At 55.1% G+C, this 14,414-nt stretch overlaps 2 protein-coding genes across 3 annotated transcripts; one reads left to right on the forward strand and one right to left on the reverse strand.

Annotated features, from left to right (window-relative positions):
* Positions 1 to 194: 194 nt before the first annotated feature.
* On the forward strand, positions 195 to 3,509 carry jmjd8 (jumonji domain containing 8). 2 transcript variants are annotated; one of them, XM_061846758.1, is made up of 9 exons: positions 195 to 443; positions 926 to 1,021; positions 1,085 to 1,133; positions 1,214 to 1,310; positions 1,391 to 1,459; positions 1,823 to 1,942; positions 2,032 to 2,099; positions 2,165 to 2,299; positions 2,516 to 3,509. In XM_061846758.1, exons 1-9 carry the CDS (start codon positions 319 to 321, stop codon positions 2,594 to 2,596), a joined length of 840 nt encoding a protein of 279 aa, XP_061702742.1. In that variant the 5' UTR covers positions 195 to 318; the 3' UTR covers positions 2,597 to 3,509. The 2 variants fall into 2 exon arrangements, with proteins under 2 accessions (XP_061702742.1, XP_061702744.1); XM_061846760.1 differs by lacking the exon at positions 1,085 to 1,133 and having other exon boundaries at positions 303 to 1,021; positions 1,241 to 1,310.
* A 149-nt stretch (positions 3,510 to 3,658) lies between these two features.
* Positions 3,659 to 14,299, reverse strand: kpnb1 (karyopherin (importin) beta 1). Its single transcript, XM_061846748.1, has 22 exons — positions 13,518 to 14,299; positions 12,811 to 12,869; positions 11,758 to 11,940; positions 10,999 to 11,199; positions 10,271 to 10,423; positions 10,135 to 10,194; positions 9,974 to 10,063; positions 9,587 to 9,697; positions 9,084 to 9,185; positions 8,783 to 9,007; positions 8,513 to 8,704; positions 8,296 to 8,426; positions 7,353 to 7,500; positions 7,120 to 7,191; positions 6,890 to 7,034; positions 6,745 to 6,827; positions 6,254 to 6,361; positions 6,019 to 6,162; positions 5,841 to 5,946; positions 5,344 to 5,458; positions 4,821 to 4,982; positions 3,659 to 4,248 (listed from the first exon to the last, which is right to left on the reverse strand). Coding segments are annotated over exons 1-22 (2,631 nt in total). The 5' UTR covers positions 13,558 to 14,299; the 3' UTR covers positions 3,659 to 4,247.
* Between the last annotated feature and the right edge of the window lie 115 nt (positions 14,300 to 14,414).

The raw sequence follows: 14,414 nt of genomic DNA on the forward strand, positions 1-14,414 counted from the left end.
AGTTCAGGGCGTCGTACACCCCTCACCCGAAGTCAGCTGGGATTTCTCCTGTTCGAGTAACAATTTTGTGACACGTCGGAAGGAAAAAAAAAAAAAAAGGGGGGGGGGCAACTTTTTCAATTTTCGGCGTTTCCGAGCGACGTGCGACAATTCCGAGGTTCCCAGAACGCAGCGCCTGGGTCGCTTGCTCGTGATTGGCTCCCGACCAGGAAGCGACGAGGCACTCGTGTCGGCTTCTCCATTTTTTGGGTTTTTTTTTTTGTGCGTTCACGTCAACGGAGCCAATTCGTTTGGTTCTTTTCACTGGGACGTCGGCCAATGTCGCCCCAAACGTTCTCCTGCTTGGCTTTGCTGTCTTTTGTGGTCCTGCTGGAGGCGGAAAGGCCGACCCGAGACCAGCACCACGACGACGACGACGACGACGACGACGGCGGCGGCGGCTGGTCTGTTTCTCCAACACACTTCACAACTTCATTCATTTTCGAGCTAATGAACTTTTTTGATCGTTTGTTTTCTTTGCGCTTTTCCTCACGGGTCGAAATATGACAGGCGGGTCGGGGTCGAACTACCGGAGCGGACGCTTCTCAAGCCAAATTGAAAGTAGGCCTCCTGTGTTCGGGTTGTTTTCAATGTCAAAATTTGGTTCGGCTTTCAAATGAAGGGCCGGGCAGACCCGGGATCGGTCGCCGGCCAATCGCAGGAGAGGTCTCCGATGACGCCATCTTCTTGCGTGTCGTGGAGGTCAAAGAAGAAGCGTGAAGTTTTTGGAACGTATCCGAGCGCTCTCAGGGTCCATTCCGAGTCGTTTTTTTTTTTTTTAATTTTCCAACGTCCGATGGGTCGGAAGGGTTTGTTTGTACGCCCGTGCTGCCTTTTTTTTAGGATATTTGCGCCTCCGCTCACACGGTTGGACGTACGCGTTCAGGGCGGGCGGGTCCCGGTCCAGCGGCGATGACGAAGGTCCCTGCGACGTGGAGGTGGTGGACGGCTCTTCGCTGTCCCTGGCTCGCTTCCTGGACAGGTGAGACAGACGCGCGTCCCCGACCGTCCCGGCCGCCGTGACCTTGTGATGTCGTTTCCGTAGTTACGCGTACAGCAGGCCGGTGGTCATCACGGGGCTGACGGACAACGCCGTACGTTTTTTTTTTTCTCCCCGTCTCTGATTTTGCCTTCTTTCGTTTGTGTCTTACAAATGCTTTCTTGTTATTTGTAGAAATTCCGCTCTTTGTGCTCCAAGCAGAACTTACTTCGCGAGTACGGCGACCGGCAGGTCCGCCTGAGTACGGCCAACACGTATTCGTACAGGAAAGGTGAGCTCTCGCCGACCTGCCCGCCCGCCCGCCCGCCACCGCCATATTTGTGACGCGCGCCGTCTCGCGTGCGCCCGCAGTGGACGTCTCCTTCCGGCACTACGTGGACGTCATCCTCGGGCCGCGCTCGCCCGACGTCCTCGGGAGCGGTGAGTGAGCCCCAAAGGGCTGACGACGGCGTCGGCGTTCAGGAGATCCGTTTGACGGCGGCGCTGGCAAAAACGACAACAAGCGGGAGCGCAAAGAAACGACGCAACGTTAAAAACGACAACGCGATTCTAAAACAACCAAACGTACGTGGTTCCGATGAAAAGCCACAATTCCACGCAGAGCCCAATTAAGAGCAACGAAGATGCCATTCACTTCCAAGCGATGCATTTAGACAACGTCACGATTGCCAATTAAAAAGAAACAAACAAAGATTGGACTTTTGTTTTGTTGCGTTTCAAGCAGAATTTCTTGCTTGCTCTCATTTATCGGTTGGGTCTCCGTGGCGCCGTCGTCCCCCGCAGACACGTTGTACTTGTTCGGGGACAACAACGCCAGCGAGTGGCGCAACCTTCTGGACGCTTACCGGCCGCCGCCATTCTTGCTCCCCGGCACCGGCAGGGCGTTAAGCTTCGGCGTCGCAGGTTTGCCTCGAGTTATTTATTTATTTCAATTGTTTTGCTTTCGGAATTGCCGCAAAACGCGGACCCAAGTTGTTGTCGTCGCCGTTCAGGTCCCGGAACCGGCGTCCCCTTCCACTGGCACGGACCGGGATACTCGGAGGTCATCTACGGGAGGAAGGTAGGTGGGGGGCCGACGGCGCCGGAGACCCGACCGCCCGGCAGACGTGTGGTCGTGTGCCGCAGCGCTGGTTCCTGTACCCGCCGGACGAGGAGCCGCTCTTCCACCCCAACGCCAGCACGCTGGCGTGGCTGAGGGACGTGTACCCGCGGCTGACCCCGCGCCGAGCCCCGCTCCGGTGCACCGTCCGACCCGGACAGGTAAGCTGCGATGATTTTCTGCGGACAATCGCGTGACCGATCTCGTGTAAAAAAAAAAAAAAAAAAAAACGGTTGTTGGGAGGAGTCGCGTTTATCCCGATTAATTTTTTTCAATTGATCCATTTAAATTATTCAGCCTAGCGGCAAATATCGATGGGTGTCATTTTGCCCAGCGGCGCGCTAAAAGCGTCCATTTGCGTTGTCCCTTCTTGGCAGGTTCTGTACTTCCCGGCACGCTGGTGGCACGCCACCCTCAACTTGGACACCAGCGTCTTCATCTCAACCTTCCTGGGGTGACGACCACGACGACGTTACTTTATTGGATGTTGCGCTTTCCTCCTCGCAAACGTCAAGAATGACAAAAGCCGACTTTTTTTTTCCCTTGCTCTCGGAAAAGGAATAAAGTGTGTCAAAAGCGTTCGAACGCGTTCGAGTTCCAACGAAGCCCCAACCCGGTGTGGCCCCGTTCGCCGCTTTTTTCAGTTTCCCCACTCTAAAATGAGCCCAAAAAATGTGAATAGACAAATATATCCCGAGTGTAAAATGCCGCTTTTAAATCGGGACTCCATTTTTGAGGGGGGGTTCTGGTTCTGCGTAGCAAGAACGGGTCCATTATTTTTTTTCCCCTCAACCTTCACAATCGTCAAATCGAGAAATCACGACAAAATCTGTACCACAAACGCTGCAAAAAAAAAAAGACCCAATCGAAAAGGGTTCCAGAACAGTCAGGAAACGGTTTTGGATTTCAGCAAATGAAGCAAAAAGTTTTCACAGCGCTAAAGTCTACCCGGGGAAACGCAAGCGCAACAAAGAAGGCGGAGCCGAGCCAAATACGGCAGCCGTGTTTGACGCGGGCGCGCTCAACTCAAAGGCCGCTTGCAATATCAATTTCAGATAAAAGTACAAGATCTCCATCGGACTTTCTACGGAACCAAACGACGCACGCGGACAAACTCGTCAACCGCGACGAGCGTTTCGTCCCCCCCGTGTGCGTGTAAAGGAGCGGCACATGCTTTGCTACAATATAATCTTTTATTCGTTCACTCAATAAGAAACCAAAGGAGTCAATGACAACTCAAGTCGAACGCGTCAACGCAGGAAGTCGCCCTCCCGACTTGCCGGAGGCGGTTCGGGTCGCTCGCGTCGCCGCCCGAGTCCAGACGGGCGTCGACGGAAACCGGGAGTCGGCGGGCGGGGGCCCCCCCCCCCCCGACCACAAAAGCCAAAAGTCGACCTTCTTTGATGCGTATAAAACAACCCAAAAAAAGATGGCATGAAAAAAGGGGTCAAAAGTTCAGAGTCCAGAGTGAGTCCGGGTCGGCGTGGCCTGTTCAAATAAAAGCCGAAGGCAGTACGTGCTCGGGGAATGTTTCATCTTATTTTATTGGTTTTTTTTTTTTGTTTCTTTTTCAGAATGGAAAAATAGAAGCTTTAACAAACGTCTTCAATTCTCGAGCAAAAAAATGCGGAGCGACCCGAAAAGCCCAACAGAGCCCGGCCGCTTCCTTTGGCGCTCGCCCCTCAAGTGCTTTCATTGTCAAAGGACTTTGCGCCCAGGTGGGGGCGGGGGGGGGACGCGGCGGGGGTGGTGAGTCGCCGTCCGTCCAGCCGCGGGCTCTACAAACGCTGAAGCAACAAAAAGTCGTGATTCGGGCCCCTCCCCCACCGGCGGGAACGTCACGGCCGGGGAGCGAGAGGCGGGGCTTTTATTCAGGGGAGGAGTCAGAGTTGTCCACAGGCTGTCGGGGGCGGGGGGAGCAAGAGGAAGAGGAAGAGCGGCCCGGGGGACCGCAAGGTGGTGATGTCATCATCTCTCATACACAGTCGTCGTCATCTTCACACGTCAATCTTAAGTTGAGGCGTCGCCAGGCGGACTCGGTCGTCCATTTTGTCCTCAACGTCCAGATGCCCGACGCGCACGCGTGCCGCTCCCGTCGCCGCACGACCATCTGACGCAAACCAGATCACAAGAAGCGAAGCGTCAACGAGACGGACGCAAATTGTGCGGAAAATACAATAACGATAACTGAACATCGGAGAAAATTCACGTTGCGCTTTGGTCCCGGACAGACGGTAAAATTGGGAAGGAAAAAAAAAAAAAAAAAAAAAAATTGTTCTTTTCCAAAGTCAAAATTGGAATGCAGTCAAAGACGCTTTACAAACGAAAACCAACAAAAGAACATTTTTGTCACGCAACTTAAGAACAAACTCAAAACTTCCAGCATTCCTTTCAGCCCAGACGGCAGGAAGCGAGCGTAAGATTTGTCCAAAAAACGGCCGCTGGCGCCTTCGTGGAAGCGGCGGGTCGGGCGGTTTCTTCATCTCACAAATGTTAGCAAGAAGTCAAGCGAGAGCTCCAAATGTATTTCAAACGAGTCCGCTAATGAGCGTCTTGCTCAGGAAGGCCACGACGACGACGACGACGCGTGCCTAAAATTTGAGGGCGGGACCGAAAGAAGTCGAACCCGCTGCTGCTTTTGGGGGGTGTGTGTGTGTGTGTGTGTGCGTGCGCGTTTCTGACCAGGCCTGGCTCTTGAGCTTGCGGAGCTCCTTGGTGGCCCACGTGGCCAACATTTTGGTCCGGCTGGTTTTGGAGCGCCGTCCTTCCGTCAGCAGGTCGTTGATGAGCGGGCGAGCCTCCACCAGCTTCATCACGTCTTTGCCGAAAGCCGTGCACAAGTCCCTGAAGCGCACGAGGACGGACGGACAGACAATTTGTCGGGAGCAGTCGCGAAACAACAAAACTCGGCAATTGACGGCCGACCCCTCGGAATGATTTTCTCCGATTGGCTTTCCTAAATTTACTCATTGACGGGAAGGGATCCCCCAGGGCTCCGTTTGCAGCCCCTTCCCAAGCTTTCCATTCCTCGCCATAGGATGTCAAAGTCGTCAATAGCTTGAAAAAGAAAAAAAAGACTCGACGGGTATCGGAGATCGTCGCCTCGGCACGGGCTCGAATTTCACAGCCTTTCCAAATGTATCCGGCGCCCCACGCCAGAATTCTCCCGGCGTCAATTCCTCGTTCGTTCCCGACACGGTCTTACCCGATGAGTCCGACGGCGTTGGCCACGACGACGTCGGAGTGGTCGTCGTCCTCGGCGATGTGATGGATGAAGGACAGGATGAACTCCACGCGGGGTTGCACCAGCATCACGTCCGCTGCAGCAACGACAAGACTTTGCTCGCTCATTCCGGTCGGTACCAAAAGTCATTGGCTGAGTTTGGGTGCCGGCCCCAAATAATCCCCCCCCCCATCTAACGAGCGGGGAGTCGGGAACGATCCCAAACGGAATTCATCGCTGCCGACTCCCAAAACTTTTTCCTGCTCATTTTTGTTTGTCGGGTCCCGCAAAACCAGCAAAGCTGTGTCAAATCCGGCGCGAAGCCTGCAGCTTTCTGGGTGAAAAAAAGACCCCAAACTTCTCTGTGATGTCATCAAAGCTTCCTGTTGGACTACAGACAGGAAGAGGAACTGACATCCACAACAACAACAACAAAAAAAAAAAAAAAAAAAAAAAAGGGAGGGTGGGGGGGGCCTTACGGTGGACGTTCTCCTGGTCGCCCTTCAGACCCTGAATGATGCCCGCGTACGCCTCCAGACAACCTTCGCGCAGCCCGTTTAGGTAGTCCACCATGTCGTAGTCCGTCTACAGCACACACAAGAGTTTTCCGTCACACGGAGGTCGCCCGCCGCCCGCGACCAATCACTCGGCACTCGCCTTGTCCACTTGGGCTTGCGAGGCCTGCTGCAGCGTGTCCAACACGATCTCCAGGTACTTCTTGAACTCCCCACCGATGGCCATGGCGATGTCGCCGAACACCGACAGAATCTGCGGCTTCACCGACCGATGGACGTTCTCGTTCTACGCGCGCGGTGTGGAGGAGTTGGCGATTTTTTTTTTTTTTTTTTGGGGGGTGTGGTGACGACGACCACATAGACGGGCGTCCGCTCACCCCGAGGTTCTCCAGGAGGAGCTGCATGATCTCGTCGCAGTAGAGCAGGATGTTGGACGACAGCGCTCGGCACAGGTCGCTCACCAACCCGACCGTGGCCTGGCACACCTCCAAAAGTATTTACAAAGACTTGGTTTGGAAAACTCCCAGCTCGGCTTCCGCTTCTTAGCAACAAAGTCGATTTGGAAGAAGTCGCCTGCTTTCAGGCCCCACTGGCGTGTTCTTTTGAGACTTGATGACATCTGCTGAGGTCGCTTCATACGATACGCAAAGGATAAAAAAAAAAAAAACGGGAGCAGAAACGCAATTCTGAAGTAACGTCAGTCCCGCCACCTCGGAAAGCGCAAAGTCAGCGGCTGGCCGGCTAACAGAGACTCCGCGGACGGAATTTCAGAAAGGCTCGGAGAAGATCTCGCCGACGAGAAACGGCAAACTCCCAGCATGCACTGCTCTCGCAACCTCAATCACCGACTCCAACAAAGCGGTCCTACCTGATACTCGGCGTAATTCTTGAGGCCAATGGTGAGGAAAGGCTTGAAGGCCTCCATGTACTTCTGGAATTCTGTCCCCAGAACTGGAACCCGAAGACCCAGATGAAAATCACGGTCGCGGGTCGCAAGACGCCGTTTTCCTAACCTTCCACCAGGGTGGAGACCGCCATGAGCGCCTCCTGCTGCACCCCCCCGGAACCGGCCGTGCTCTGGAACATCCGGAGCAGCGAGGCCATCACCACGTCCGAGATCTGCAGGGCGTCCTGGTGCTGCACCTTCCGGAGAACGTTCTGGGAAAAGAGCCACAAGGACGAGTCAGGCGGCGGGGCGAGGCGGGGCGGGGCGGGGCCGGAGGCCGGAGGCCCGCCGCCTCACCTGCAGCGTGGCGCAAAGCAGCGACTGAAGGTCGTTGAACTGGATCCTGTCCGAGGTGCTCTGGATGTGCGACTGCGGGTGCACAAAGTTGCAGGAAATCATAATAATTATAATAATAATGCACGGAATGGGTGTCTGGAGGTTGAAGCTGACTGCGGAGAGGAAGGCTACAAAAGTGCTGGGTGTAAACTGAGCTGACCTGTCTGAATCCAAGCGCTCAAAGGGGTTCTCACCTCCATCTGCAAGACCTGCTGGAGCCGCTCCATGATGACCAGGGTGGTCTTCTGCACTGCGGGATAGCAGTCCTTGGCGCTGTTCTTCACGATCTCCATTAACGCCTCGTAGGCGGCGGAGCGCAGGTTGTTCTGATGCCCGTCGGGTCTGCACAGCAAAGGCCGGCGGCGTGACGGGAGGCCATAACGCGGTCCGTCGAGGTTTGGGTCCAGAGACCACAGAGTCGGGGATCCCCCCCGCCCCCGCCGCCGAGGACCAACTCGTGATCCCGACACGGAGTACAGTTTTGGGGTTTTAAATGTGCCAATCACTTTCTTGTTTGCACCCAACCGAGTCAGGCCCAATTGAACCCTGCTGAAACGGGGGTGCATCCAAGCCGATTGTCCTTTAGATGAAGGCACTTTTTAGGTCATATGCACCCATAATAATAATAATAATAATAGGACACCAGGACAGAGAGTGTTAGAGAGGACGATGACACGCTGACAAGCCGAAAGCAAAAGAAGCACCCATAATACTGCACAGGTTTTGAAGGAAACACCCAGGACACCACAATGTTATTGCAAATACGTAGAAAAACTAAACCAAGGTGAGCGCAGCGCGCCTGCGTGGTTGGTCTCGGCGACACCGCCGACATACAGGACTCATCGTAGGCAAGCCGCGAGGAGTTGGTGTGCTTCCTAGTTCAAAAACATTTGCCAAAGACCAACGGCTTGACACACAAAAAAAAAAAAAAAAAAAAAAAACTTTGACTGCCCAAAAGAACAGACAATAGATGGCGCCACGTAGAGGGGATATCCGATCCGATCGCATGTCTGTGACCCGGAAATAAGTCTGACAGACGGAAACATTTTTTTGGGCCGCACAGTCGCTTTTCTCCAATATTCCTTCAAAAATAAACCCAAACGAGTCCGGTCCGGTCCGAGAAGTCAAAGAGCTGACCTGTCCGTTGTCTCCAGCAGCTTCTGGACGATGAGCTCGAAGGAGGGCGACAGGCAGTACGTGCTGGGCTCCTCCTGGTCATCGCCCACCTCCGTGGCCTCGTAGGCCGCCTCCGCCAAAGACGAGAAGGCCTGAAGGGAAGGAGCCCGGGGCCCCGCGTCACCTTCAAGGAACGCTTCGCCTGTCGTCGTCGGCCGCCGGCCCCCCGCCCGCTCACCCAGCACACGTTGTTGGCCACCCGCGGCTCGGCCCCCAGCCCCTCGATCAGACACTGCAGGAGCGGCGCCAGGTAGACTTCGTTGATGACCGCCTCGGGCAGCAGCTCGCAGATCCTGCCCACCGTCCACGCCGTGGTGTCCCTCACCACCACGCCGGGGTCCTTCATCAGCTCAATCAGCGTCGGCATCGCCTGAGCAAAGGAGGACTTCAACGGAAGGCCCCGCGGCGGGAGCCGGACGGCGCCTTCTGCCGCGATCCCGCGACCCACCTGGATGACGAGCGGTTTGAGCTGGCTGGGCTCGGGTCCCTCCAGGATGGAACCGAAGGCCATGACGGAGGCGTCGCGGTAGCGCCAGTCGGGGTGTTTGATGTGCTCTTTGACGAAGGGCAGGATGTGCGGCACCACGTCGTCCTCGCAGCACGTGGACAGCAGCATCAGGCAAACGCCCGCCGCCTTGCACGGGTTCCAGTCGTCGTCGTCGTCGTTCTCGTCCTGAGGGCCGTCGGCGCACGTCAACAAAGCGGGCCGGACGCAAGCAAGCAAGGAAGGAAGGAAGACGGCACGCTACCTGCTTGATGAGGGTCTGCGTCAGGATGGGGACCAAGTACTGCAGCGCGCCCTTGGCGTAGAACTTACTGGTGTGCTCTGGGGGGCGGCCCTGTTCCGAGGCCTGGTAAATGCAAAGCCCGGCCGGGTGAGGTCATTCACGCGGCCCGATACTCAAGTGCGACCGGTCGCGAAAGTGGCCACGGGGAGAGTTGGGAAGGATTTCTTATTCCTTTTCGTCAGTCACCACCGACAAACTCCCACAAATCCTCAGATCAGCTCAAAACGGTGTGATTTCTTCAACGAAATCTTTTTTTTTCTTCTTCTTCTTTCGCAAAATTCTGTACGAGGCGCTGCTAACAGTCTAAAAAGGTGACAACCGGACTCTTCGACGTCACTGTCAAAACTTTCCTACTAACCCTTCAAACAAGATTAAAAACCGCCAACTGAAAATTTGTCAAGAAAAAGCCTCCCCGGCCGCACCTCGTACACTGGTGAGCGTCAGCTTTTGACGCGCTCACAAACCTCGGACGCCTCAATGGCGAGGTCCATCTCCTCGTCGCACACGTTGGACCAGAACTCGATGCCCTGCAGCGCCACTTCGTCGATCTCGCTCTTCATCGCCTCGATGGTGATCTGAGAAGACAGACGGAGCAGAGTTCTCGATACCGGACTGGTTCTGTGTTTCTCCTTCACCGAGATCGTTATAATGCGAACGTGAGAGTCACTCGGCTGGTTCTATGCCACCCAACGGGTCGTTCATGTGGTTCCGGGTGACGAGGTTTGTTCTACGTGCGGTTCATTTTGTGTCACTAGATTGAGTCTGTGTGTGGTTCTGAGGTTAGTTCTCAGCTTCTGGGTCATTCTTGGTGCAGTTTTTGGTCAGCGCGTCAAGTTTGCGGTCCTCCTTACAGCGAACAGAGCCGGGCCCATGTACGCCTCCATGTACTGATAGTACAAAGACATGATCTTGACCAGGTTCTGGAGGGCCGCCACCCGCACCTAAAAACACGGATCACACGTTCAGCCGGGCGCAGGTCGACGCGGTCCCGGCGTTTGCGGCCTCGACTCACTCGGGTATCCGGACACTGGGTGGCCTCGCACACCACCTGCATGATGACGTGCCTCTCCGTCTGCGGGACGCCACACGCGGGCAACTTAGCGGGCAACTTAGCGGGCGGCTTAGCGGTGTTGGCGCCGGTGGCCCACCTCCTTGTCAAAGTTGGCTTTGGTGAACTCCAGAGAGTTGAGGAGCGCGTTTGTGGCCGCCAGTTTGACGTTGTTGCTGGGTTCTTCCTTCCTCATGCCCTGGATGATGGCCGTCAGGATTTCGTTGCCGTTTTCCTGAAGTTGTTCGGGATCCTGTGGACCCGCAAAAAGCCGTCATTGGCATTTGGTGGCAAACGTAGCAGCGCTCAACCGGAAAAAGTACAGGTGCAACTTTTTCCCACAAACTTACAAAAGGGTTTCAACCCAGACCAAGAGACTGTGGGACGGACTTTGGTGCTATCAAAACGTCTTCCAATAGTTTATTAATCTTGGGGGGGGGGGGGACCCTAAAGCAGCTGATTACATACAGAAAAACATTTTCAGATTCGGTTTCAGAGTTTTTGAAGCTTTTGGGGCTGCCACACGCAGACGCATTTCCCACCAATTATTCTTGGAACTATCCATGGGGAGTTTTTTTGGACGTGTTCAAAATAAAGCTCAAGCAATCAATCCCTCGCTTTTCTCAATCTTTAACGATCGTCGATCAACTCCACACTTCCCCGCCGTCGCGTCTTAGGACAGCGAGGTTGAAAAAGTAACGAGCCTCCGATCTGGTGAAGCAACTTTCCAAATGTCAGACGGAAGAAGAGAAACTACTCGAGTACAACTACTTGAGTTCAGTAGGAAAGTATTTGGGCCCACCCAGGCGGGAGAAGGCAGCTACTCACAATGTCCTGGCAGATGTAGCCGATGGCCTCCAGGGTGGACTCCTTCATGTGCTCGGTGCTGGACGGGCCCGTCACGTTGGCCACCAGCTGCGGGATGAGTTCGGGCCACTGGTGGACCGGAATCTCGGCGCAGGCGATGCCGGCCACGCACTGCGAGGCCGAGCTGGGCCGGTACGTCTCCGTGCCCAACGTCTGCAGAACCTGAGAGGCCCGGGAAAGAAAACGCGATGACAAAACAAAATGGGGGAAATGTGCACGGATTTGCCGGGAGGACCGGCGTCGGTCGGTCCGTCCCGTTACGGGTACCGAACGGAACCAATTCTCACAAGGGGCGAGTCCCCGGTAATCGGAGAGACTCTCGGACTCGATCAAGTCCACACTTCCCGATGATCCCTCCGAATCTTAGCGGTTCCTCCCTTGAGCCAAACGTGGCTCAGCAAGGCGAGAGGAACCGTTGCCAGGTCTCGGGCAGCAAGGAGTAGGCAAGCGGGTCCGAGATTCTCAAGAGGCGCTCGTGTTTGAAACCATCGTTGATGGACTGAGAACGCTGCAATGCCCCGCCCCGCCCCGCCCCTCTCCTCAGCAAATTATTGAAGCAACTCATGAGTCGCTGCCAATGAAATCAAACCGGTTTGATTCCACGAGTTTGAAACTTGCTCTTGGGGGCAAAGACAAAGCGCGCTAGCTACTTCACCTTCAAAAATGTACTCAAGGTATAGACCGTCCTCGAGCGCGGCCCCGCCCTCCCCGTCAACTTACGTAGTTTTTGATCTGGCAGCGAGCGTTGGCGTCCACCGCCAGCCACCGCTGCTGGTATCGAGCTTTGACGTCCGGGTCTTTGGCGGTCAGAGAGTTCTTCAGCTGCAGGCCCGCCGCCATGCGCGCCACCTGCGTGTTGCCCGGGTTGGCCAACACTTTGGACAACTCCAGCAGGAAGGCCGGCTGAGGGGACACCACAACGAGGATCAACCCGACCCGGACCAAAAATGCACATTTTGAAAACGGTTGTGGCTAATTCTGTACACCGGAGGGAGCTCTGACAACCACTTGGCACACTTCAATGACTTTCTGCCATCGCCTGGACGTCGGCTTACGAAAGCTACAAGGCCAAATTTCAGGATTCAAGTAAACTTAACATCAAATGCTGAACCACCTTTGCACTTTTCAAATGAAGACCTCCCGTTTTTGGGGGGAGTCTAAATGCATGTAAAGTTGTCACCTGTTCAAAAGTTGCGTTTATTTGCAAATTGTCAACATTTCTAGATGCATCGAAAAATGTATGCAAATTTATGAAACTAAATTGCAGTACGGTAGACAACCGGTCGGCACATTTGCCTCACAGTTCTGCGGTTTGGGCCTCGCCTGCGTGGATTTTGAATATTCTCCCCGTGCCTATGTGGGTTTTCTCCAGGTTGGGCGTTTTTCCTCCTACATTTCAAAAACCTGTACAAGTTGATTCGAGACTAAATTGGACAAAAGTGCAATTTGCAAGAGTTGCACGTGTGTATATTCAAATGTGACCCATAATATGGCTTTAACCGTAATGACATTTCAGACCGGTCATAATATTTGCAAATTATCTAAACAACTACTTGCACTACAACAACGTGAAACATTGTCAATGGTGGGTACTTCTCGCTGATGAGGCCAAGAATATTGTGGTGGAGCCCACTTGAAGTCAAATTGGGGTTCTGGAGGGCCCTGAACTCGTTTTTTGGGGAGAGGTTCGTAGTAGTTAAATTTCGGGTGTCGCTGAGAGCTGCTAATGCTAGCAGCGGTCGGGCTGGCGCGCGCGCGCGTCATCCCACTCACCAGGTTCTCTATGGCCGCCTGCTCCAGAAACTTCTGCGCAGCCTCCAGCTCATTGCGATCTGCACACAAGCAATCGGAACAGCGTGAAAAAGGCTGTCAATCACTCAACGGGATCAAAATTTAAGTCATATCAAATCTGTAAAAAGGGTGGAGGGGGGGGGGGTCGTCGTCCAACGTGCACGTTAGCCGAGAGGCAGGGCTAGCGCGAGCCGGGTTAAGGCTGACGAGGGTCCGCGTGACGGAGCACAAACGATCCATCAAATCAAACGAACAAAAAAAGTTTACAAGACGACTCGAAAGTCGCTGAAGTTGATTGACAAGCCCCCTCGCCTCCAACGGAAGAATGATGGCGGCTACATGCTAACGGGCTACCTGAGCGGCTAACGGCATGGCCACCAGGCTCGCGAAATAACACCGACAACAATGAAATAACACACCCGCGTTTTAAGCGCACTTTGCGCCCACCGTCACACGCAAACTGTCGAGCCGGACCCGAGCCGGCCGCGTCGCAGCGCGGCAAGCGGACACCCGACCGCCCTGAGGCCGTCGCGGGTGCTAGCCATAGTTAGCCGGCCGGCCGGCTGGCTGGCTGGCTAACTAACCAAGCAAAGCAACGAGCTCGCTAACAGCGACCAACTTTCAGCGCTCCTCTGGAGGGCGCGGCGGTTGCTAGCCAGCCGCAGAGTCGGTCACCCGCCGACACTCGCCTGGAGAGATGGTTTTCTCGAGGATTGTGATGAGCTCCATTCCGTCCGTCCGTCCGTCCGTCGGCCGGGGTCCGGCAGCCGCTTACTCGCTCGCTCGTCCGCCCGCCCGTCGAGTTTCGCTTGGCAACAAGAGCGACTGACTCGTTCCGATCGGTACTTGAGCCACACGTCCGTCCGAAGGTTGTCGGTGTCGTCTCGCTACGTATGTTTAGTCGCAAAGGGTGCTTGCGTATGGGCGTCGCTGGTGGTGGTGGTGGTGGTGGTGAGCTGAAACCGCCTCGCAGTCGCCGCTGCCGCCGCCGCCCGTTCGCATCGCTCGCTCGCTCGTGTTGTCGCGAGAGAGGGAAAGGCCGCGCGCTCCAGGACAGCGGAAGGATATCGCACCACAGGAACGCGCCTCTCGCTCCCCAGGCGGCGGAAGGATATCGCACCACCGCCGATGCCTTCAGGGAACGTCGGACATCCTCAACGCCGCAGGGCGGAAACCGACCGAACGCTTTACTTGCGCCTCTCCGGCTAACTTGGACGTTTTTCCACGACGGCGACTTTTATCGAGCACCAAAAGTCGCCGTTTTAGCCTGAATACAAAAGCGAGCCCGCTGCGGCAACAAACTGGCGGGGCACGCGCTTGTCGGGAACGTTGAACGCAACGGCGCAAGCACGATTGATTGTGTCGGTGAGGGCGCGCGCGCGCTCGCGCTTTGTTTCTTATGATTTTAGGAGTTTCTCCAAAACGGCAAAAACAAAACACGTCGTTTTGACTTTTAGTTTTGCTTGAAGGACGGAGGGAAATGACGAGTTGAGCTCATCTCTTCGTAACAGAAGGGAAGGACTTTGAAGAACGCGTAACATCCTCACGTCACGTGGATTCAACTTTTGTCATTGAGTAGAAAGAAG

This window comes from Syngnathoides biaculeatus, chromosome 16, assembly GCF_019802595.1.
Source record: "Syngnathoides biaculeatus isolate LvHL_M chromosome 16, ASM1980259v1, whole genome shotgun sequence".
In the NCBI taxonomy this organism is placed as follows: Eukaryota; Metazoa; Chordata; class Actinopteri; order Syngnathiformes; family Syngnathidae; genus Syngnathoides; species Syngnathoides biaculeatus.

Bases quoted from the DNA above. Each gene is read 5' to 3' on its own strand.
- jmjd8 (XM_061846758.1), top strand. From the start codon at position 319: ATGTCGCCCCAAACGTTCTCCTGCTTGGCTTTGCTGTCTTTTGTGGTC. The intron at 444-925 runs GTCTGTTTCTCC...GTACGCGTTCAG, and splicing joins GACGACGGCGGCGGCGGCTG to GGCGGGCGGGTCCCGGTCCA. The intron at 1,311-1,390 runs GTGAGCTCTCGC...GTGCGCCCGCAG, and splicing joins CACGTATTCGTACAGGAAAG to TGGACGTCTCCTTCCGGCAC.
- kpnb1 (XM_061846748.1), bottom strand. From the start codon at position 13,557: ATGGAGCTCATCACAATCCTCGAGAAAACCATCTCTCCAG. The intron at 11,941-12,810 runs GTGAGTGGGATG...GTGTCCCCTCAG, and splicing joins AGGCGGCCATAGAGAACCTG to CCGGCCTTCCTGCTGGAGTT. The intron at 9,186-9,586 runs GTTTGTGAGCGC...TGCATTTACCAG, and splicing joins TCGCCATTGAGGCGTCCGAG to GCCTCGGAACAGGGCCGCCC.